At 40.6% G+C, this 24,633-nt stretch overlaps 1 protein-coding gene across 1 annotated transcript in view; it reads left to right on the top strand.

The window, feature by feature from the left end:
- Positions 1–24,633, top strand: part of LOC124777136 (klaroid protein-like) — a 468,625-nt gene that overhangs the window by 340,656 nt on the left and 103,336 nt on the right. Inside the window, exon 4 of the mRNA XM_047252430.1 lies at positions 10,569–10,680. Within this exon, the coding sequence (XP_047108386.1) occupies positions 10,569–10,680 (112 nt within the window). The remainder of the gene's footprint in view (positions 1–10,568; positions 10,681–24,633) is intronic.

Genomic DNA, 24,633 nt, shown 5'->3' with positions numbered 1-24,633 from the left:
TTGTCATCTCTTTTCCTTTGCCTGAATATGTCATGAGTATCAGCATGCTACTAATTCAAAAATGATCACAATGATTTGTAAAGCCAAATTCTGTAACTGATTTTCTAAAAGTATTAAAATCTTAATTGTAAACTCAAATAAATGTTCCCAGAATGGAATTTTCACTCTGCAGCGGAGTGTGCACTGATTTGAAACTTCCTGGCAGATTAAAACTGTGTGCCGGACCGAGACTCAAACTCAGGACCTTTTCCCTTCGTGGACAAGTGCTCTACCATCTGAGCTACACAAGCATGACTCATGACCTGCCCTCACGACATACTGGTGGAATTAAAGCTGTGAGGGTGGGTTGTGAGTTGTGCCTGGGTAGCTCAGATGGTAGAGCACTTGCTCGCGAAAGGCAAAGGTCCCGAGTTCAAGTCTTGGTCCGGCACACAGCTTTAATCTGCCAAGAAGTTTCAAATAAATGTGATTGAAACAATGTACAATATAGTTTTGTTATTGTCAGAAGCTATATTAGAAGCAAAAGGGAGTAGTATGAAGTCAGTTTAAGCACTAATACAGTGTCAATCTTTGTTGGTGTGTGGTACCATAAACATGTTTTAATAGTATTTTTCAGTATTTTAGTTAGGTCAGTTATTTGATTTACTTGAAATAGACAGCCTGACACATTTTAAGTGGACCCAGATATTTTTTCATGTGGAGGAAATGTGACAGAGCTGAGTGAAATGCGATTATCCATATCTTTCAATTAGCAAAACTTTCATGAAAACTACATGCACTACAAGAAAGAGCTCAATAAAAATAATAACCTGAATAACGGATCCAAGTTAATTACAGCCTAGATGACCTTTCTTAAATATTTATGAGGTGATGCATTGTCATATCTGTCTTCTTACACGTTGTCTTGTGTCCAGTTGGTGTTTGTGCCATGTGTATTGGGTACCTGTTGCAAAATCCAGACAGGATTGAGGTGATGCAAAGAGACAGTGGGCCTGGCATGGTGTTAATTTTGTGCACTCTATCATGTCTGATACCTCCATGTTCACAAGTTGCACACATTGTGCGTGGGGAACATGGGGGGCAGGTGTAACAGATGCATGCACATTGTTAGACAAGTGCACCATACTGATCTGCATTTTTGGTGAGTAGTGCAGTGAGGTATGCAGTGACTGCCATGAGTGTAGTTTCTTTTGAGCTTGGAATTTGTGGGTGGTGGTGCTGTGCCCATTGTAACTGCTGTAGGTAATATAGCACAGCATTCAGTTCCCTTCCTAATGAAAGTTCTTGAGTTTTCAAATCTCAATTCTTGTCATGTAGCCTGATCTTTTTCACTTCTTCATAATGCTGTGTCACCATTTCTAATTCAGATTCTAAGGCCAAACAGCCATTAAGTGTTCATAGACACATGTCGTATGTAGAGACTGGAAGGGGTTGCACTGGAATAGCCCTCTCCAAAGCTGCATGTGAAAGTGCTGACAGTCTTCCATTGATACCAGGTACCAACTCTCCACTGTGATTTTCGTGAGTATACCTTTGTTAGGTGAAGAGAGAGCTGAAATCTGTAGGGAAAATTCACACTGAAGACTGAGTCATGGACAACTGCAACCACAAAGTGCTATGGAAATTTTTCCTGAAAACTAAAGCCCGCAGTGTGTGTGACAGTTCCCTATAGCTTGATATGAGTGTTGTTTGTGGTATGCAGTTGGATGACAGACATATGTTCCATTTGTGGCTATTCCGTGGGAGTGGTGATGACTTCAGTGCCATTGTGGGATGCATACAGTCTATTCTTGTCACTTGTGGAAGGGGAAACACTAGTTTTGACCATGTGCTTGAGCTGTAGGTGGCTTTGTTGTGCACTGTGATCAGTATCACCTGTTGCAGACTGTGTCACAGTTGGTTGTTGCACGGCATGGTGCAGTTATGAGCCTGACTGCCAGATCAATCATGGGGTGAAACCAACACAGCCATGGCTGCATCCCTAGCTGCTGTGAAAAATGTTATTGTTGGCAGTGCATGTGACAATTGTAGTTGGCTGAAAGTTATCATTCCTAGAGCGGTCACTACTGATGTCACTCTCGTGAGTCTATGTAAATGCTAGAGTGTCAGTGTCTTCTTGTGGCTGTGGCCTGTGTGATATGCCAGGGATATGCTGGTGGCAAGAATCCATGGTGGCAGACAGAGTATTTTCTTGTGACCCAGTTGGCTGGGCCCTGCATTGGATTATGAACATATTTGGCTGAATTATTTCCAGCATGGATGGAACAGTAAAATCATACAAGGTGTTGTTGTACAGACATGAATTAGTTGCCCAAATATTGTCTTGTTGATGTGAGGCAAGATTTCCCTCAGCATCAAAATTAATGAGGAGGTCAGAATGGGTTTCACATTGTTTGTGCACACCTTCACCATTGTTACTGACAACAGTAAGACATGTTACAATGTCACTTTTGTGTTTCATGCAAATCGTAGACTGATCTGGGTGGAGGAAGAAAAAAAGAAGTTATGTGAGTCACTGTTTCATCCAAAGTATTCGAAAAGATGACAGTGGTGGAGTGACTCCATTGTTGAAGCAAACACTATCTGACAATGTGCATTGTTTTGTTGATGTAGGTGCTGCTATTCATTTTGGGGTCATCACTGTAGTGATTCTTTTGGAGAATGCTGCAAGGGAATACTTTATCACCAACAATGGGCATACAACACATGGGCTCAGTAGTTGTTCATAGTTAACTGTGCAAGCTAGAATGTCAAAGATGATCCTTCATGCAGGAGGGCTAAACTCTTATTGCTGCCAAATGGTCTTATTTGTCTAATATTATTTATCATCGATAGTGAGGTCCTCCCAGAGACATTGTTGCCTCTGAGAATGTTATTTTCATTGAAAGACTGAAAGACAAAGAAGAACTGCCTGAAGTTTAAACTTTCACAAGATAAAACATGAATGAACTTGAATATTTAAAAAAGTTGTGTCTTGGTAATTGACATTACAGCACACCTGAAGAGTGCAGTGAGACAACTGATTATATTACTCAAAATAAAATATCACCACTGAAACTATGTGATAGACAAAAACAGAAAATACATGTCAAATTTGCAGGCAACAGGTTGGATCTTTTACAAGGCAGTATAATCACAGATTTTGAAGTTATATCATTAGTTAAAGATATTTTCATCTCAGATGCTGTGAAAGACAAAAAATGGTAAGAAGCAAAATCTGATGAATAAAAATCACTCTCAAAACCGAAACACAGATTCTTGCAAAAATTCCAAAGTTTGTAAAACCTTTAGCTTGTTGCTGGATGTTGCATCAAAGGGAAGATAGATGTTATAAAGCCAAATTAGTTGCAAGGTGTTTTGTGCAGGTTGGAGGACTAGACTATTAAGAAGCTTTTAGTCATGAGTTCCAAATCAGTTGGATTGCTTCTCAGTCTTGCATTTACAAATATAACTGTGATAACAACTTGCAATGCATTTAGTGATCTGCAAGAAGAAATTTACATGTTTAGACATGATGGATTCAACCACAGTACAAGTAGTTTATAAGCTGAAAAGGATTTTTTGTGCCCTAAAACTTGCTCCAAAAGTCTGAAATGAGAAATTCTCATAAATGTGATTATGGTGGGATTTATACATACTGATGATGATTATCATTCTTATTGAAATGAAAACTGCAGCTTCATTATACAATTGTTTGTTGACGGTGGATTAGTTATTGGGAAGAAGACAGACAGCAGTACTTAAGATTGGAACAAGTTGAACCAATACTTTAAAACAGCATTGGATAGGATGCTTCAATATCAGATATCTCAGAATGGAAATAAAAATAAATTCACTGGAAATTTTAATAAATAAAGCTATTTAAACAGAGGAAATCCCAATACATAGTACGTATGATAGTTTGAATCCAATAGCTGCACATATGGAATGTGGAATGGTGACACACAATGAAAATCTTCTGAACAATGAATTATTGAAGAAAACTGAACTCTATGAAGTAGCTAATCAAAGTCTGTTGTACCTAATAATAACATCTCATTTTGATATTAAGTTTTCTATCAATTAATTAGATTTAGTAATAAAACAGTGGTGAGCCACTGGAAAATGGTGAAATATGATGTGTGAGGAGGACCAATTGTCTGGTACATTTGAAAGCAACAACTTGTGACAACTTCAACAGATGAAGCAGAGTTCCAAGCTATCATGGCTTTGGTTGACAATATATGTTGGATACAATGTCTTAGAGTAGAATTTCAAATTTTAAGTTTGAGCCATCCAGTATGACTGAGTTTTGACAATCAAATTTCCATACATACATTAAAGAATACAGAAGTAATGTGCACACACTTGAAAGCCAAACACATTAGCAGTATGTTGTCATCTGCAAGAATGTGTCGTGAAAGAGTAATATTGTGAACTCATCAGGTTCCTTTCCATTCGGAACACTGTTGCACTCAGCAACTGTTGTATTGACTTGTAAATAATGAACTTCCAATAGATCCTGCCATGGGCAAGAGCCTATTTAAACCCTGCCAAGCTACATTTGCACTGTTATTATATTATTACTGCTTGCATGCATTTGCCTTATCTTACTAGGTTCAGTGTATGTAATGGTGATTGGCATACATGCAACAGTCTAATAGAGTTGTGCTAACATTCTTGGTTGTGTTGTGTGTTCACATTACAACACAAGTGCCTATGAGGATGGGATTGTTCTCTGCACAGTTTTCAGTCTCTGGTTGGTTCTCCATTGTGTCTAAAATGTCTGATGGTGCTACTGATAAGTTTTTATACCGGTTGGTTGATCAACAAGTGGTTCTCACTGTGGCATTGCAGCTTTTCAGTCAACAGCATGGGGTATTCCCCACAGTGACCCAGTATTGCAAATGCTTGTTTCTGTTTTTGCCAGTTCTGGTCTGTCTCAATCTACGCCACCTGCCATGTCACCCTTGCATCTCCTACTTTCCCTGTCGCTACCCTGATCATTTATCCCTCACTGTTTTCAGCTTACAATGAGACTGCTGAAGAATGGTGAGCGTACAAAAAATGACTGATGTTACTTTATACCATGCTTTCTCTTGCATGTATCAAGTTCTTTGCCAACTGGCCCCCTGCTGGATCTGTCTCATTCTCTTTTGATAACATGTGCAACCTTCTTTTGAAATATTGCTGTTAATGGACGCACGTCATTGCACCTCGAGTTGAGTTCTATCAGTGTTGCAAAATACCGGAACATTCCTGTAAGTCTGGGGCAGCTGAGCTTCATATTTTAAGCCATCATTGTCATTTTGTAATAGATGTACATAAGAAGTTGTACGCCCCCCAAATTTTCGTGATGCAGTCATTTGGTTGGCCACTGTTCATGAGGTTTGTGAGCAGGTCCTTCAATGTGAAAACCCCTCCCTCTCTGACATTCTGACTATTGCACAATTGTTTGAGGTTTCAAGGGCTGTGGGTGCCCAAATTGAATCATGGTGTGAGGTTGCAGAAGTTCAGTCTGTTTCCCCCACTGTTTTTTGGACAGTTCACAGGGAGACAATAGTGGCAGCTCACCCAACTCACTGCGGCAGCCACGGCCACAGCAGCAGCAGCACAGCAAGTCCAGTAACGAACACTAACGCAAGTGCTCCATGCCTCCCTCTTGTCCGTCATGTTTTGTCACTCATGGTAGACCTGATTGTACTAAGTGGTGGGCCATTTTTCATCAGTGCAACAAAATGGGCCACATTGCTCCTGCTCGTAATGCAAAATTCCAACAGCCTATTGCAGATGCTGACATGGATGTCAAATTTGTATTGACAATCTGAATTGCGGCCAGTAAGCTTTTTATTGACATTAAGGTTTATCAGAAGGTTTTGCATATGCAAGTCAACACTGGTGCTGCTGTTTCATTGTTCAACTTGCAAATGTACATGGACTTTGGTTCTCCCCCTTTAGCGCCAGTGTCACATACATTAGTCACCTACAATAATCAAAGCATTCTGATATTAAGTAGTTTCCCTGTGCCAGTCACATATAAATCCGTGGTTCATACGTAGACTTTTCTGGTGGTGAACAATGCATGCACCCAAAATTTATTTGGTTTGGATGGCCTTTTCCTTTTCAGGTTTACTATTTCTGATGAAGTTAATCTCATCTCTGATCAAGTGTCTTATTTACAACTTGACCCTTAATGCTCTGAATTTCCTGCCCTGTTTTTTTTTTTTTTTTTTTTTTTTTTTTTGGGCTTGGGTTGTGGCAATAATTTCGAAGTCCACATCACCATGAAACCTTTGGCGAAACCCTGTTTCTTTTGAACTCACCTAGTACCAATGGGGCTTCATGACCAAGTCAAGGTGGAGCTCGACTGACTCATATCATGTCCTTCAGGGTTGTCCAACTGATCGCATCCAGTGACTGGACTACCCCCTTAATCATTGTCAAGAAGTTTCTGGTGCAGTTACACCTTTGTGGCAATTTCAGAGTTTCTGTCAGTGCTCAGTCTATCATTGACATGTATCCTTTGCTGCACCCTGACGAACTCCTCGCTAAGTTCACTGGTGATCAGTACTTTCCCAAGATCAACCTTTCTGATGCATATTTGTAGCTTCCCATTGATGATGACTCTTAACAGTTCTTGGTTGTTAAGACACATTTTTGGCTTGTATCAATACTTGCAGTTACCATCTGATGTGGCCAGTGCCCTGATTTTTCAACGGTTCCTTAAACAATTCACGAGGTCTGTTCCTGGCAGTGCCAACCATCTTGATGATGTTTTGGTCCCTGGCTGCTCCACTGCTGAACATCTCAACAACTTACATATGCTCTTTTCAGTGTTACAGACTGCCAGATTAAAATGCAATTTGGAAAAGTGCCACTTCTTTCAACCTTTTGTTTATCTGGTACAAACCCCTTCATCAGAATTTCTCTACCATTGTGGCTCTCCTGCATCCTATGTTGGTCAAAGAACTTCAGGTTTTTTAGGTAAGATTACTTATTATCGTCAGATTTTGCTCAGGGTGAGACCAGTTACACAACCGTTACATACCTTACTGCATAAGGACATGTCTTGCCACTGGTCACAGGCATGTGAAACGGCATTTTCCAAAATGAAGTCTCTGTTATGATCTGCAGCTTGCCTCGTAGCATACTAACCTGGGCCTACATTTAGTGTTAGCAACAGATTCGTCCCAGCATGGGCTGGGGTTGGTGTTAGCTCATAAAAGTTCTGATAGCTCCAAGTGGCCTATTGCATGCACATCTAAATGCTTCATTTGGCTCAGATTAGATACTCACAAATAGAGAAGAAGCCCTTGGCACTGTTTAAGCCTTAAAGAAGTACATGTTTTCCCATATTGTGTAAAATTCCATCTCATCACAGATCACAAGCCATTAGTTTTGCTGTTGAATCCCTCAGTGTCGTTGCCAGACAAAGCAGTGCATCTCCCTGTTCCTCTCTTGGTACAACTACGAGATTCACTTCCACCCCTGCTGATACTCTCTCCTGCCTTCCAGTCAGTCTGGACCCAGTTTTTGATTGGGAGGAGTTACTCTGTTTCCACATTGATGAATACGCTCAAAAAACTGTTAATAGTTTTCCAGCCTCTAGTGCTTGGGTTGCACAGGCTAGAGCAACTGATCTGATTTTACGGAATGAGGTACATTGCGTACAACATGGCTGGCCAGAGGTGCCTCCATCACAGGCATCCAACCCCTTCCATAACTACTATACATTTTGACATCATTTCTCTGTCACTGACAGCATTCTACTTCTTGATATGAACTATTCAGCTCCTTGCATGGTGGTTCCCTTGGCTCTCCATTTGGCGATCTTGTGGTTGCTGCACACTGAATGGACGGGGAGGGGGTGTCATGTACCAAGGCATTAGCTTACCGTCATGATTTTTGGCCTGGTTTGGAAGGCGATGTCATTTGTTTGGTTAAAGTATGTTCCCAATGTGCATCACAGTAATCTGCCTCATGGGTGACATTGTTTTCATGGACACAATCTTTGCAGGCCTGGGACCCTCTCCACATCGATTTTTCCTGTCTCTTTCTTTAATGCTTATTGGCTAATAGTAATTGATGCATTTTTTTCTCTCGGTTCCCATATGTTGTTCATTGCCCATCAACTTTGGTGTCTCCCACTGTGGCAGTCCTGTCAAAAAAATTTTTCCATTGAAGGACTTCTGGCAATGTTGATCACTGATAATGGCTCTCAGTTTGTCTCACAGGAGTTTGCTTCCTCCTGCAATGGCCATAGGATTCACCACATTTTTGCCTTGTCCTTCCACCCACAGTCCAATGGTAAGGACGAGAGGTTGGTTAGAACATTCAAAATGTCACTGAGAAAGTACATCATGACTTGGTCCCCATCCAACATTGCATTGAATCAGTTTCTGTCTTCCTAGCAGTTCACACCATTCAGCAACAACAGCCGCACCAAAGTGCTCCATGGGCATCAACAACAGATGATCCTGCATCTCCTGTGATCCAGCCAGGGATGCCAACCCATGCAGCTGTGATCCCATTTCTGGCCCTGGGTGGCTGTCTTGGCACATATGTTTGGTCATTGCCCAAAATGGATTCCCACCATCGTCTTCTGATGCCATAATTGCTGTCTCTGTGGCGTCTGTTCAGAGGAGGGCCTCTGTGCACATCGTTATGACCAGTCGCATCTGCATGTGAATGACTGGACAACCCCACCTGGGACACTGATGTCACCATGTCAATCTGTATTCCTCATTGGATCACCTGATGCAGCCGGTTTCCTGCCATGACATACAAGGGGTCCCCCGTCACCACTGGAAGAACACAGCGCAATTTCTCCAATACTGCTACCAGTACCGATGCAACCACTGTTCACAATTGGAGCTGTCTCTTCTGGCTCAGCTGGCAGCTGTGGGGGCACCACCACCACCAGGCCCTGGACCTGATGTGGACATGGAGCTGATGCTGATGTCACTGTGACTCTGCCTGCGCCCCAAATACTTCTGACCATACGCTCCAGTGTCATCACATCATCTCAGTTAGAGTCTGGCAGAGGAAGACGTCATGGACATCTCGCAAATCTGAGCTGGTCCGCAAGGGAAGAGGCGTGAAGTAATGCGCAGACACTTGAAGGCTGCATGCATTAGTAGTGTGTTGTCATCCATGAGAGTGTGCTGCAAAAGAGCTATGCTGCGAACTTCTGGTAGAGCCTGCCATGGGCAAGTGCTTATATAAACCCTGCCATGCTATGCTCATGCTCAGTTATCATTTTATTACTGCTTGCATACATTTTCCTTATTGTATTGTGTTCAGTGTGTGTGACGGTGATACATGCCACAGTCTAATAACTAACATTCTTGGTTGTGTTGTTTGTCCACCTTACAACAAATACTTGTGAAAAAAAAAATAACAAGAAGCAAGAAGCATATTGAAATTGTAGGAAAGTTCATAAGCATTATTCAGATTCAAACAATTTAAAAGCACAAATCAACTTGCTGGTATAAGTGCTACTGAATAAACCATTGGCTTGTAAAGTGTCTGAACAAAATTATCATGAGTTGTTGAGATTTAATGATTTTTCTTTAATTCTGTTTTGCTTTTATGTATTGTGCTTAAAATTCACACGTATATTCTGTGTGTTTTTGTGATACTGCAGTGATGACATAATTGATCTTTCTTTCTGTCAGTCTTATTAAGAATACTACGTGAAAAGTGCTCTGTTAAAGTATTCTCTGTTAAATACTGTGCAGTGGTTTACTAATCACTATGTCAATCAAGGCCACTATCTTTACTGAACTTTGCAAGTGATGCTTATTGTGAATATCAGCATTTTCAACAGTGCATCATTAATTATTGTGTATGTTTTTTGGTTTTTCTGTTGCAGTTGTGATCTACAGTGTGAAAAACAAACCCTTCTATTCCTTGTATTTTGTTGTTGGTAACCTCCTGGAATTACAAACTTTGATGTTAGTCTACTACTGTTGTAATTAAGAATTATTTCTTGGAATCTGTGTCTTGCCTTATGCATTATTTGGTTTGAAACCGACTACTGTATTAATTAAGAATTATTTCTTGGAATCTGTGTCTTGCCTTATGTATTATTTGGTTTGACTCACACTTCTCTGCAGCATTTTCTCATTGCCTGATTCTGTCTTTCACTGATCAAGGGATTCTTAAAAACACAGAAGACAGAGACCTATTTACAAATTGCTCTTTTATCTGAAACTTCCTGGCAGATTAAAACTGTGTGACGGACTGAGACTCGAACTCACTTCCGAGTTTGAGTCTCAATCCGGCACACAGTTTTAATCTGCCAGGAAGTTTCATATCAGCACACACTCCACTGCAGAGTGAAAATCTCATTCTGCTCTTTTATCTGTTCATATGTAGCTTCAAAGTGTGTTAATATTCATTTGAATAAGATTATACGGTGAAATGCTTTTTGAGAAATATAGAATAGTCTTACAGCAAACTGAACCCCCGTATGCAAGAATCAATATTTAAGGATTTATTCATGGATGTAGTTTGGTGTATATATATTATATTTCAAAGAAGAATTTTGTGTTACAAAGTATTATGTAAGCCACTTATTTAAACAGAAGGTGACAGAAGAATTATCAGCCTCACAAAAAAACATTGAAAAGCAATTTGAGGAAACGCTGTCCAAAGGTCTTGAAGAAAATAGGAAACAAATTTGTAACATGAAAAAAGGTAATTAAAAAGTAGAGCCTTAGTTGCTATATTTTGTACAGTGACTCAGACATTATACTTTTCATAAATTTATGTATAACAAATATCAGACTGTACAGGAGAATCTCAACTATACGGCTCATGACTGTCTGGTCTTGTGCTATCCAGGCTACTTAATCTGTCCTACTTAATTAATATCAAAATAAAACTTCTTTGTGATAAAATGAGGATTAATTTACTGTACATGCTGTACTCTTAAATCCTTAGCTAGCAGCTGCCAGCTACACAGCTACAATGCTTTGTTGCTTTCAAGATGTTTTATATATCTTGAGCTTCTAGCACATCTGGAGTCACAACTGTAAGGTAGATTCTGTACTGTTAATATTGAAAAAATTACCAGAATTACTCTTCAACAAATGATACTTACAAGCCCAATTCCCATGCTCACAAACAACAGTGAACACACATACAGGCCAGCTCTGTTGTTTGTGTATTCTTTGTTTCTTCAGACGCATATCAGACATCCAAAGTGTGTGTGTTATTAAATTGTTGTTTAAATGATTAATGGAAAATCTCATATAAAGATGTGAAACAAATACTAACAAAGAGATAGAGGGGCTAGCCAGTACTTACCTCAGATCAGTACAGCTGATAGATACACAAAAAACAGAACCGAAAATTTACGTTCCTAGCTTTCAGAACAAATGTTCCTTCATCAGGGAGGAGAGAGGAGAAAGGAAGGGAAGAAGGGAAAGTGGATTCAGTTACTCACAACCCAGGTTATGAAGCAACAGGGAAAGGAAAACAAGGAGGGTAGCAAGGATGGAGGCATGGTTGTCAGAAGGAAGCCAAAGATGTTCTACTGTAAGTACTGTGCCAGCTTCAAACCAAAGAGGACGCATACAGAAGTAAAGAGGTATACAGTATAAAGATAAACACAACTATGTAGGATGAAAAGATGCGTGAATGGCTAAAGATGAAAGGGAAAGAGGAGAAGACTGAAGAGTAAATGGGAGTGAGGTTGTTTAATGTAGGTTCAGTCCAGGGGGATGGCGGGATGAAAGGGTGTGTTGGAGTGCAAGTTCCCATCTCCGCAGTTCAGAGGGACTGGTGTTGGGTGGGAGAAGCCAAATGGCACATACGGTGTAGCAGGTTCCTAGGTCCCTAGAATTATGCTGTAGGGCATGCACCGCTACTGGGTATTGGACATCTCCTAGGCGGACAGTTCGTCTGTGTCCGTTCATGCGCTCGGCCAGTTTAGTTGTTGTCATACTGATGTAAAAGGCTGTGCAGTGCAGGCATGTCAGCTGATAAATGACGTGTAGTTTCACACGTGGCCCTGCCTTGAATTGTGTATGTTTTACCAGTAGCGAGGCTGGAGTAGGTTGTTGTGGGGGGATGCATGGGGCAGGTTTTGCAGCGGGTTCGGTTACAGGGGTAGGAACTGCTGGGTAGAGACGGTAGTCTGGGAATATTGTAGGGTTTAAAAAGGATGTTACGGAGGATAGGGCGGGCGACGAAAGGCAACTCTGGGTGGTGTGGGGAGAATTTTGTCAAGGGATGATCTCATTTCAGGGGTTGAGTTGAGAAAGTCATATCCCTGGCGGAGTAATTTGTTAAAGTATTCGAGGCCAGGATAATATTGGGTGACAAGGGGGATGCTTCTGTGTGGTCTGGGGGTAGGAACATTGTTGTTGGACGGGGAGGAATGTATTGCTCGGGAGATCTGTTTGTGGACAAGGTCTGCAGGATAGTTGCGGGAGAGGAAAGCACTGGTCAGGTTATTGGTGTAATTGTTGAGGGATTCATCACTGGAGCAAATACGTTTGCCACGAATACCTAGGCTGTAGGGAAGGGAACGTTTGATGTGGAATGGATGGCAGCTCTCAAAGTGAAGGTACTGTTGTTTGTTTGTGGGTCTGATATGGACAGAGGTGTAGATGTGAGCTTCAACAAGATGAAGGTCAACATCCAGGAAGGTGGCTTGGGTTTTGGAGAAGGACCAGGTGAAATTCAGATTCGAAAAGGAGTTGAGGTTATGGAGGAAATTAAGGAGTGTTTCTTCACCATGAGTCCAGACCACAAAGATGTCATCTATAAACCTATACCAGGCCAGGGGAAGCAGCTGTTGGGTCTTCAGGAAAGCCTCCTCCATGCGGCCCATGAAGAGGTTGTTGTTTGTATAGTACTTTGTATCTTAATTAAAGAGTTCACAATGGCTGATAAAATTTTAAAAAATGTAGTGACTATGGGTTAGAAATTGTGCTGTAATGCAACGGGATTCTGGGTTAGCAGCAAAAGCTGTTGCTTTGTAATCAGGAGTAGGAAAAAGTACTGTTGCAGATTGGAAGAAAAACTGAAGGAGTGGTGTAGTTTCCAAGCTAGTGGAGGTGGAATAAAACTAAGGAAGACAATGATGAGCAAGCTTTATTTTTGTTGCATGAACATTCAAGAGAAAAATGTTTGTCCATTACTGGGTGAATAGTGCAACAATAAGCATCATAATTTCAGTGCCAAATAGTTGGAGAATATTCAGAATTTCTTGCCAGTGATGGACAGTAGGATTTTTTTTAAAAAAAAAAAAAAAAAAAAAAAAAAAAAAAAAAAAAAAAAAAAAAAAAAAGTAAGTTCGCTATTTGCCATATTACCATTAGTGGAGAGGCATTATCTGCTGACAAAGAGACTGTGCCTTTGAAGTTAGTTGATGAGAAGGGAACTTCTGGTGAACAGTTGCACAGTTCTGATGAGAGTGGTGCTCTTTACAAAAATGCTTGCTTCAAGAAAGGAAGCTGCAGCATCCGAGTACAAGAAAAGTAAGGAACCAGTTGTGGCATGATGAACTGTTGAAAAGCAAGAGGTGTGAGCTAGAACATGAGTGGCATTGCATGATGTGCACTCTGATATGAAGAGGCTGACTATGGGTATGGTCTGGTCTGGACCTGAGTGAGGGTGTGTCAGCTACCGGCTGGAAGCAGCTCCCTGAGCTGAGGTGGGACATCCATCAGTCCTGTGGATGACTGGTGACCAGCAGATGGGCCAGTAAAAATCTGATGAGGAAGTGGTGCCATATCTATAATTGTTGTAATATTTGACAGCATAAAGAGCATGAACTGCTTTTGAGCTATGATTCAATCTGGCCATAGCCTATTTCTTTCTATGATTTGTAAGCATCATATGGCTTTTATGTTGGTTCTTTTCATACTTTCAAATGCATGTATAATGCCATTATAAGTCTTCCATGTTTTTATATGCAACCCAACTCACAGCTATGATTCCATAAAATGTTTATCCCTTGTTATCCTATTCCAAAACTCTCTGGCATGTGTGAATGAATGAATGTTTGTGTGTTTCATTTTGCTGTATGGTGGTTTAGTCTGCTGCATAGGATCCCTGGTAGTCTTATAGAATGGTCACACCTTGTAGTTTTCAGGTAGGCAAAGAGGTTTGTTCCCTTTGTGTGAAAGTTACAGGTGTTAGGTTGGTGGTGGAAGCCTGATTTCTGGGTTTTCCTGGCCACGGGGTTGTGTGGGAGAAGTTTTAACATGAGATGGGCAGTCTGCTTCCAGCTCTCCGAGGGTCTGCAGGTGAGGTCTCTTCGAAGAAGGGTGAGCTGATTTAACTGCGTGGCACTTAGTCTCATAACAGGAAGGGAGCTTTTTGTAATTCAGTCTCACTGAACTTGCACCTTGTGCAGCTTTTAGCCTCATGTTTTGTCTTACAAAGATTGTTTTGCTGGGTTACAGCAAGGAATGCAAGGTTTTTGCAGACTTTCAGTTTGATTCCTAATGTAGAGTTTGGTCCATAAGAAGAATGTAGCATATAGGTGTTGAATATGTTAAAGCAATCTCATGTAGGAAGTGCACCCTTAGTTCAGTGTGAATATTTGTGTGCCTGCGACTGTGTGTATATATATTCTAATCTTTGCCGAATCTTGATAATTTTTACCTCTTTGTGAATTTTTTTTGTTTCATTACTATATGTCCGTTGGAAACTGTCCACGTGGGTTGATATTAGAGTTTGTTGGCCCTCTGCCATTACCCTTTGTCTATTCAAATGTGTCCTCTGTAAAATGTTAATTGTTCGCAGCTGCTTGGTTTAATGTTGTTAAAATTTGGCCACGGTACGTAGAAATTGTGTATCCACACACCAAGTGGCCACACGAGTTAACTGTGAGCCTAACTTTCCTGTGGCCCCATGCCTCTGTTCTAGAGTTTACTTATTGCTCTGATTTTGGAATATTAAATATATCCTGTCCGGATTATTCGGTTGTATTTGTTGTTTGTGATTTCATGTTAAGCATGTATGTGTGGCCCTCATTGAGGCTGTTTCTCCAAACTGAGGTTCAACCTTAAATGCAACCACGATATTCAGATGTACTCTAATGTTCAATCATTTCTCAACACAAGGAACAAACCTCCTAACTTTGTTGCATGTTGTCGTTGGGGCCAACCTTGGTGTTCTTTGCATGAATGTGGGTCTGAATGCGAGTGTTAAACCTTTCCCGTCCCCCTCTAATTAAGACCGTAATTCTAAATTAAGAGTTTCTGTTGTGAATTGTATAGCATTTCACAAACAATCGTACATAGTTACCAGGTAACAGCAGTTATATAGATGTCTTATATCAATGTCTTAAGAAATAAATGATTTTGTTTCAAGTCTTATCCAGTATACCGATGTTACCTCTCCTTTACCTATGCCATTTACCTTGTAGTTTCCTTGGTAGCACATCCATAACATTTCCATGTGCACAGATCCAATAATTAGTGTTCCCTTTTTATTTAAAAAAAATTCTTTAGAATACATCTTGTTTTCAGGAATGTTGCTGCAAGCTGCTCTTATTCACAGTTTTCACACATTTTTTACTTTATTTTAATATTTGATTCATGTGAACAATCCCTGGATCTTATTAATAATTATATCCCATTTTTTATGAGTGACATTACAATGAATGTACTTTTATGAGTTTTTTCTTATGACTAAATTAATTAATTTTCCAGCTCAGTCAAACCTCTTGTTTGTTGTGTGACTAGAGTTGGTGGCAACCCAGTCTTTTACTTTGATTTTAACGTCAGATAGCATTTCCATTTGTGTGTGGCTCTTTTAGCCATCTGGATATAGCTCCGGGCTCCATTCATTTCATAAACACCACTTACATGCACGCCACTTACAATGTAACTGATGTGGCAGCACAGCATGGAATTCAACTTTTATACAACACCGCAAGCTCAGCACAATAGGCTGTGGGGTGGTAGGACTGGATCAAGTGACACATCAGGCAATCACCATCAACAGTTGCACTGAACATTTATTTAGCACATGTAAACAAGACAAATAACAAATAAAACCATCAACACATTTTTAAAATTGCCGTTTAGGTGAGAGCAAGTTACTTCAAAACTTAAACATTCATAAATCACGGCACGTATGTCCTATTACACATTTAGTGAAATGAGTTAAAAATTATTTCCTCAAAAAATATGATCAACCTGAAGAACAATTTACTAAAATTTTATGAGGAAATGTAGTCTTTCATTACTGCAGTGATTGGAATTACCATAGTAATTCAGAGTACAGGCAACAACAAATCTGATGCCATGGCACACAACCATGATACTTAAATGGCAGGTACCCTACAATGTAGGATATAAAATATAAAATTTCATTCATGTGACCAAGCAACCTTGTGGGATTCAACAAATTATGCCCAGAAGCAGATGCTCACCCACTCGGCTGTTTCCAATACAGGCTCAGCATGGACGCCCAAACGGGAGAAGCAATGGTCATGAATAGGCATGAAAAATCCCAGAACTATTGGGTATCTACAACAGACTGACATCTGCCTTGAGTAACTAGGAACACAGTAATTCATTACAGCACATCATCTGTAGAATTAATCAACCTATTAATGAACATCAGCTAAGCTGTACAAATCTATTATCCTATGTGCATAAGGCCAATTATACATTAAGCAGCAAGCAAGCTAGATACATGGCCAGCCGGCACACGCAGGCAAAAGGGTGGAAAATACACAACAGCATAAGCAGAATGCAACCCAGGACCCTGCACCCGCTATCAAGGCAAATGGCAGAAGTCCCAATAAAAAGAAATCCAATGCTAGTAACTAGCATGCAGGTTAACAGTATATCGAGACCTCCCCCCTCCCCCGCGTTGCAAAATGCAAGGTGACTTACAGCAAATAGCCGCACTTAAATTTGTGATTAAATCAGAATTAATTACCATATCCATATACTGTCATTGAAGGAATTCTTGTACTTTCATTAACAGAATCAGTTTCAAACTATTTAAACACACAATAACAACTGCCCTCTCAGTAACTTGTAGAAATTTATGAAACTACTCATTTAGAATTAGACATGTGTCTCTCAGAAACACTGTCACTTCAGATAGAAACGTAACAGTAATGTTATTGCAATTTACAGCAAAATATATCCAGGGAAAATTTTATCCATATATGTCTATAGCAATTGGCCAGCTTAACTCCATCATGTGACATAAATGCAATAACCAGACGGCACTTAGACAGGGACCAGCCAAACTGTTTTCAATGGCTGTTAACACTGACAATAGCAATCTACAAACAGAACATATCAGCACTCCAGGCCCTAGTAAATGTTAGTCATCATTCACATACAGCTCTCGCTAGAAACTTGTGTACTAAGCAAGTTGAAATTAACACATTAGAGGACAGACTCAGTAGGAGTAGCAACAGCCAGCCAAGAAAATAGAGTCAACAGCACTGAACCCAGTAGTCAATTCCAGCCAAAATTTACAGCACAAGTAAGGCCCTTACCCTCTTGCCTGTTCGACAAAGCCAGCCGCCACAGATCTCGGTGCCAGGAGACATGCAGGAAGCGAAATACACCAACGGCTTCTCAGAAATGTGACTGCTTCCACAATGGCGATATTTGCTATGGTGCCGTCACCCAGGTAAACAGCCCCTTTTATATGTGCTCTTCATGCTGCCTAGCACACTGCCTGTACTGTCCGCCAGACTTCCCAAATGACGTTACTGCTAGGCATCCCAAAGAAAAATCCTTGCTACTTGCTAGAGCTTACCCCTTGCTCCCCGATCGGCCCGGTAGGTGGCGCCAGCGCACACACCACTGGAAAGATGACCCATACTGGCAACCGGCAGCGGGAATATCGCTGATCGAGCCACATGGCTCAGTAACCTATCAATTTGGAGTAGAATTTTAGCAAACATCTTAATGGTGCAATCAAAACTTATGTATCAGAATATGTAAATTAGGCTTGTGAAACTGTGAAACTTGTTAAGTGATATGGATGCTGGATTTTCCTGTGGAGGCATAAACTGAGACTATAAAATGGCACCAGCCATCTTGCCTGAGGACAGTGTTTAGACTGATTTGTTTGGGGCAACATGTATGTGACTCTGAGTGATGTTCCAGCCATACTCGTTCTGGAAGATAAAACTTTTTTGGTTTGTTGGTAGCAGCAATTAGAATTCTTTTGTGTGAGTTCACTGTGGAATAATATGGCACTAGTCAGGTCTCTATTTTCTGCTAGCAGATTGGGAACTTGTGAATTTTCATGCAAAGTGAGTTTGGGCCTCTGATTCTGTGCACTGAGGTTGGACTTTGACTTGTTTTGTCTGTGACAGACTTAGATTATTTCAGCTACTAATCAACACTTGGGTTATAGCATCATATGTCAGTTTGACTCTGTTTAGGTGTGAGTTGGCATGCAATTCATCTTCATTTAATGTTTAGTTGTCAACACAGCCTGTGTTTTCCAGCTGTTTTAATTTGTTTAATTTTATATAGCAGATTTACTAACCATTATATTGGCGGTCATTTTTTAACCATTTAATAGAGTAGCTGGTTTCACCACCCTTTGAATTACTGTGAATATTTTGAAGAAAATAAATTTTCTTAGTGAAATATTTGATATTGTGTTTCAGCTTGATATTTAACATAATTTGCACCTGGGTACATCCTACTTACTATCTGCCTTGTTAATTAATAGTATCATGGGCAAATTTATTTATTTGTGTTAATTTTGTAGTGCTTCAGAGCAAAACAACAAAGTGTCATCCCTTGTGAAGACAACTAAAGCTATGATTTACATCGTCTGCATTTTCAGCCCTTATTTAAGTCATAGTTGGGGGCTCATCCAGAATTTAGTTTGCTATGCAACTACGCATGAAAGAAGGCGAGGTTCACTAGGTGTGAACCACAGTTGAGGAGCTAATGCCATCAGTTCGTTCATTTAATTGAGAATGTGCATCCATCACCCATAAGTAGCAGTGGGGTCTTCATGGCTGTTGTTTTTGTGGTCTTCAGTCCTGAGACTGGTTTGATGCAGCTCTCCATGCTACTCTATCCTGTGCAAGCTTCTTCATCTCCCAGTACCTGCTACAACCTACATCCTTCTGAATCTGCTTAGTGTATTCATCTCTTGGTCTCCCTCTACGATGTTTACCCTCCATGCTGCCCTCCAATGCTAAATTTGTGAGCCCTTGATGCCTCAAAACATGTCCTACCAACTGATCCCTTCTTCTAGTCAAACTGTGCCACAAACTTCTCTTCTCCCCAATCCTATTCAATACCTCCTCCTTAGTTATGTGATCTACCTACCTTATCTTCAGCATTCTTCTGTAGCACCACATTTCGAAAGCTTCTATTCTCTTCTTGTCCAAACTAGTTATCATCCATGTTTCACTTCCATACATGGCTACACTCCATACAAATACTTTCAGAAACGACTTCCTGACACTTAAATCTTCATGGCAACACACCACAATTCAGCCATGATCCAGTGCACCACAGCAGCGGCCAGGCAAACATTTTCTCCATGCCAGCCCACAGTGAAATCCATGCAGCGATGGTCCAGGCTACAGCATGCCACATTATGCCTCAAGGTCACCATCTCCATGCTGACCCAGCACAGTGCAGCTCACATACTGAGGGTCCGTTTGCAGTGTGCCAGGTGTTTGTCATCTCCACGTTGATCCAGCCTAGCAGCCTATGTGATGCCCACAGCTATTGATCTCACACCAGCAGCAGCATGTTAGTCACAGACTAAAGTTAAGTGTGAATAGCATTTGCTATCATACTTGCTTTGTAGTTTTCAGCATGTTAGCCATGACTGATGTAATCTGGCAACTGCTGAGCAAGTTTGGGCCTAATTAAGTAGGTAGTGATATGGGGAGTCCTATTAGATCTATGGTGAAGGAAATAAATTTGGTGTGGAGGAAGTTGTACTGGTACAATGGGAACATATAATATTGGAACAGACGAAATTAACGATCAATTTAAGGAAATAGATGAACAGATTAAAGGGATTTGTGACATTAAAAATCAAAATGAGGAATTGAAAAGTAACGTTAATAGGATAGAGGAATTAAAGAGTCAAAGTGGGATAGTTGATGGCAAAATTAGATGGTATTAGCATGCAGGTTAGACATGAGGAGAAAAAGCTGGCTGATCGAATTACTGTGGTAGAGAATGATTTGTTATAGAGGACTGATCCTGTGAACAGAAGCAATAATAAGGTGAAAGAGATAGAGCCAACTCTGAGTTATATGTTGGACAGCAAATGCCATGTAATTACTATTAAAAACAGTCTTGATCATGATTTATTTAACAAGGTGACCGGTTTCGACCACTACTGTGGTCATCTTCAGACCATTGAGTAGAAACCTCTTTCTGTTGGACAATCAGTAGTAGTGATTCTCCAACAGAAAGAGGTTCCTACTCAGTGGTCTGAAGATGACCACAGTAGTGGTCGAAACCGGTCACCTTGTTAAATAAATCGTGATCAAGACTGTTTTTAATAGTAATTATTTATAAGACATTGATCACTGCTGTTCCCGTAATGCATTAAAAAAAAAAAAATGCCATGTAGTTCAGTGCCAGACAGGGCTTAGAACTGAACTGCACACTGCTGTAAATGAAGAGGCAGAAATGGGAGAGAGAGAGAGAGAGAGAGAGAGAGAGAGAGAGAGAGAGAGAGAGAGAGAGAGAGATCACATCTGTTAAGACCACGCTGAGTAACATTACTAATGCCATGAATGAGTCAAGGAGGGACTACAAACTTCATGACGAGTCCCAAACTGAAGTATTTTTGTGAAGAAGGTAAATATCATGTGGTGAATTTCTTAGCTCATGTACAAAATGTTTTGTCGAGGGCATGACTGATGAGTTGAAAGTGGTGATATATGTATAACTGTTGTAATATTTGATGGCATGAAGAATATGAGCTGTTGTCAAGACAGTGAAGTTTTGAAATTGCTTAAATTTAAATATTGTATGAACTGTTGCACATAGGATTCAGTGTAAGATATCAATTTGGCTATAATTTTAGTACATTTGTAATGGTGCAGTCAGAATCTCAATGTTACTTAAGTATCAAAAGGTGTAAATTAGGCTGGTGAAAGTACAAAATTGGTAGGTGATGTAGACATTTGATTTTCCGTGAAGGGGTGAACTGAGGCTATAAAAGGGCGGTATCCATTTTGCTCAAGGACAGTGCTCAGAGCAATTTGGTTGATACAGAATGTATGTGAGTCTGGGTAGTTTTCCAACTGTGCTTGTTCTGGGAGATAGAAGTTTTTTGGGTCTTCAGTAGTGGGACTTAGAATTATTTTGGGTGAGTTCACTGTGGAATAATATGGCACTAATCAGGTCTCTGATAAAGTTTTGCTAGAAGACTGGAGGTGTGAGATGATTAAATGATGAAGTTTCATCCCCTGGTAAGATAACAAGGGCCGTCATTTACATCGTCCATATTTTCAGCCCTTTTTTAAGTCAGAGTTACCATGTTGGCTTTCAGTACTGCAACTCGCAACCACAAGATTAGGCTTACATTAATAAGGAAATCAATGAACCCTTACAGCTTTCAAAAACTTACATTACACTCATCAAAAGAAAGCATGGATGAATTCAGAAATCTTTAAAACTTCATTTCAAAATGAATTCATACCATCTGTATGGAAATATATGAAAGACAACAATTTAACAAGGAAAGCTCTATTGTTCTTGATAATGCACTTTCACATTCTCCAAGAGATGGACTCACAGATGGAGGTACCAAAACATTATTTTTAGCACCACATGTGACTGCTCTTTGTCAGCAGATGGACCAGAGCATGCTTGAAATGCCAAAGACGAATTATCGCCATTATCTCCTCAGTTCATTGCTATCCACAATTGATAATAATGAAGACTGCATAACCATTCCAATGAGAATTGTCTTGCCAGATGTCATAAGGTGATTGGTCAAAGTATGGGAAGAGATTCCAAACATATCACTTGTAAGGTACTGCACAATTCTTTTAGACAATGAAGGCAGACATTTTAACTTTGAATCCATTTGTGAAACTGAAGTCAAAGGTGAAAGCAATGGTACAGTTTCATTGCTTAAAAACGTACTGGGATGTGATTTATGAACTAACTGTGATATTGTGGAAATGGTGATGCAGGGGGAATTAATACAAGAGAAGGAGGAGGAGACAAACTTAGATGACAGGAGAAATCTCTTCTCATATTTGGAAGGATTCAAAACTATTCAGGCAGTGCTGCAGTAGATTAGTGAGCAGGAGGAAGCACGCTAGCTGATATAATCTGTTTGTGTAAGTGGAGGGATATTGCAGCATGGAAGAGTGGAAACAGTCTCATCTAACAAAGACTTCTTTAAAACTTCAAACATGTAAATTTCATTTTCTTTGTTAGGCTTAGCTTTTCACAAGTGTATAATCATAGTCATACTTTACAATGCAGATCATTTTGTTTCCTGTAATAATTTTTGAAGGTGTAGAATGTGAGTAACAAAGTCTTGTAACTAGCACGTATTACATAAGAAGTTATAAATGTAAATAAAATCGGATTTTTGTATGAAAAATAAATGTTACAGCTAGGGTTGGAAGAGGGAATTTATAGAACTTCAGCCTAGTCAACTTTTTTGTTGTCCATTTTGTCCTTGATTGTAACCATGCCATCTTATAAATGTGGGGACTGTACTACAAAATATCAATTGCTTGTTGTAAGGTTTTCTGTTAATTTAAGAAAAAATTGTAGTGGGTGGAGCAAGGAGGTGCCATATTAAAACTTGGCGAGAACTTTCCAAGTGATTTATTGTTTTTTAGCTACAGTGCCCTCATTCCCCTTGGTCTGCGTCACAGAACCCCGCAGTGCTGAGGATGCACCACAGTGGCCTGTGTAATGCAGTGCTGTGTCGAGACGGCCTTGTACGTCAGCTGCAGAGTTCCGATTATGTCAGGATGGCTGCATCAGCAGCCGAATCAGTGGCCACCATCCTCAATGTCTCCACACTGCTCTGCCAGGAGCCACCACGCGGCCAGCTGACAACCTCAAGTTGCCCACACTGAGCGTCCTTGGCAGTGTGGCCCGATTCGCAGCGCCAATAAGCGCCCGTGATCCGGCATCCGAATCTGCAGCCTTCGCCTCGGGATGTCTCCAGCATGTGTCAGGAGCCAAGACAACTGTCCGTGGTAGTGAATCGAAGAGTCGCCGGCCACTGGCTGGCCTCAGAGGGTTGACCCAACAACCCACCGTGGACTGGAACGCTGGTTCCCCATCTGTTGCTATGTGTAGCCCAGTAGTGTGACACGCGCCACTGTCCAGGAGAGCTGCCACACTTCAATGCCTTGTTAGAAAACAGCACCTATTTGTACTCGGCTGTGCACCTCTCTTTTGCTAATGTGCCACTCTGAGTCACGTACTCACCACACCCTGGTTGTGCCAGTGGGCCCCTTCTGCCTGTAGCTTGCGCCATGCGAACCGCTGTGTTTACAGTTTTCAGCGGTTCAATGGGCCTGTATCCTCCATTCTACTTTCGCAACCGCTGGTCAGCATAACTTACTGCAATCCACTTACCGGCTGTAACGTGTGCACTCAGAAATGTTGCACCGAATCTAACTTACCTATCTTAAACTGTGGTGCCGCTACATTATTCCCCTCTTTGGAAAGACCCAGTCCCCGGGTCGACCCTTAACTAGCTCTAAACTTGTTTGGGTCAGACCTATGGCATATTTCCTTACTACTAGAAAACTTAAATGTGGTCTAGTGCCCTCTTAAAACCATGACATGAAACAAAACGTAAAAATTCCTTACTGGATGACCACTGCCCGATCAACCCCTTATCCGCTCATCTCACGCCCTTGGTATCCAATCAACTGGGACTTGGACTACCCTGAGATTCCTCTTGGAATTAGATCTCTGCCTGACCAGAAAGAAAACAACACATAACAAAGTTAAGGCTGCAATGACATTTGGCACAGAGGTGCACAAAATGATAGTTATTTGCCGTTGCCTTTCCCTATACTGCGTGACATGTTGAACTAGCTGTTCGGCTGGTATGTGCCCCTCCTGCTCTAAAATGAACTGGTTTACAGATCTCAGCAGACCTGGCTCTAGAGTTTGATTTAACGAGGTCAGATTCTGCCTTGGCAAAAATTATAAAGTGGCTTCTGGCCAGTACAGCTGTGGCTTCATAACATTCAGTTGTGTGACTTCTGAAATTGACACTGGCAAATGGAAGGTTGTTCCTATTATGTTTTATTCAGTTCCATTGATTAAAATTCCACTCCCCTCAAGCTCAATATGTTTCACTTCTGCAAATACTCCCTGCTCAAAACAACTTGCTACTACTACCAAATTTTCATAGGTGGAGAAGATTTAATGCACCCCGACCCATTGCAAGCACAATTTTGGTTCCACAATGTCCCTTGGACAGTCTATTCCTTTCCCCCTAGCTAAAAATAACTCCACCGTACATGTGTCTCATATTTGTAGCTTCACAGATTTTCCTCCAACATTCACTATTTTTGATCCACACTCAACACAGATTGTGTGACTACTTTTATCCTTAAATTTATATTATATGAAATGGTACAATAAACACGACTTTCCTGAGCCAACACTGTTGGTAACTAAAAATTTAAACAGGAAATCATATGACTCTGACATCGTT

Source organism: Schistocerca piceifrons, chromosome 2, assembly GCF_021461385.2.
Source record: "Schistocerca piceifrons isolate TAMUIC-IGC-003096 chromosome 2, iqSchPice1.1, whole genome shotgun sequence".
Lineage (NCBI taxonomy): Eukaryota > Metazoa > Arthropoda > Insecta > Orthoptera > Acrididae > Schistocerca > Schistocerca piceifrons.
Note: the sequence above shows the minus strand (reverse complement) of the source record. Positions and strands in the feature narration are given on the sequence as shown.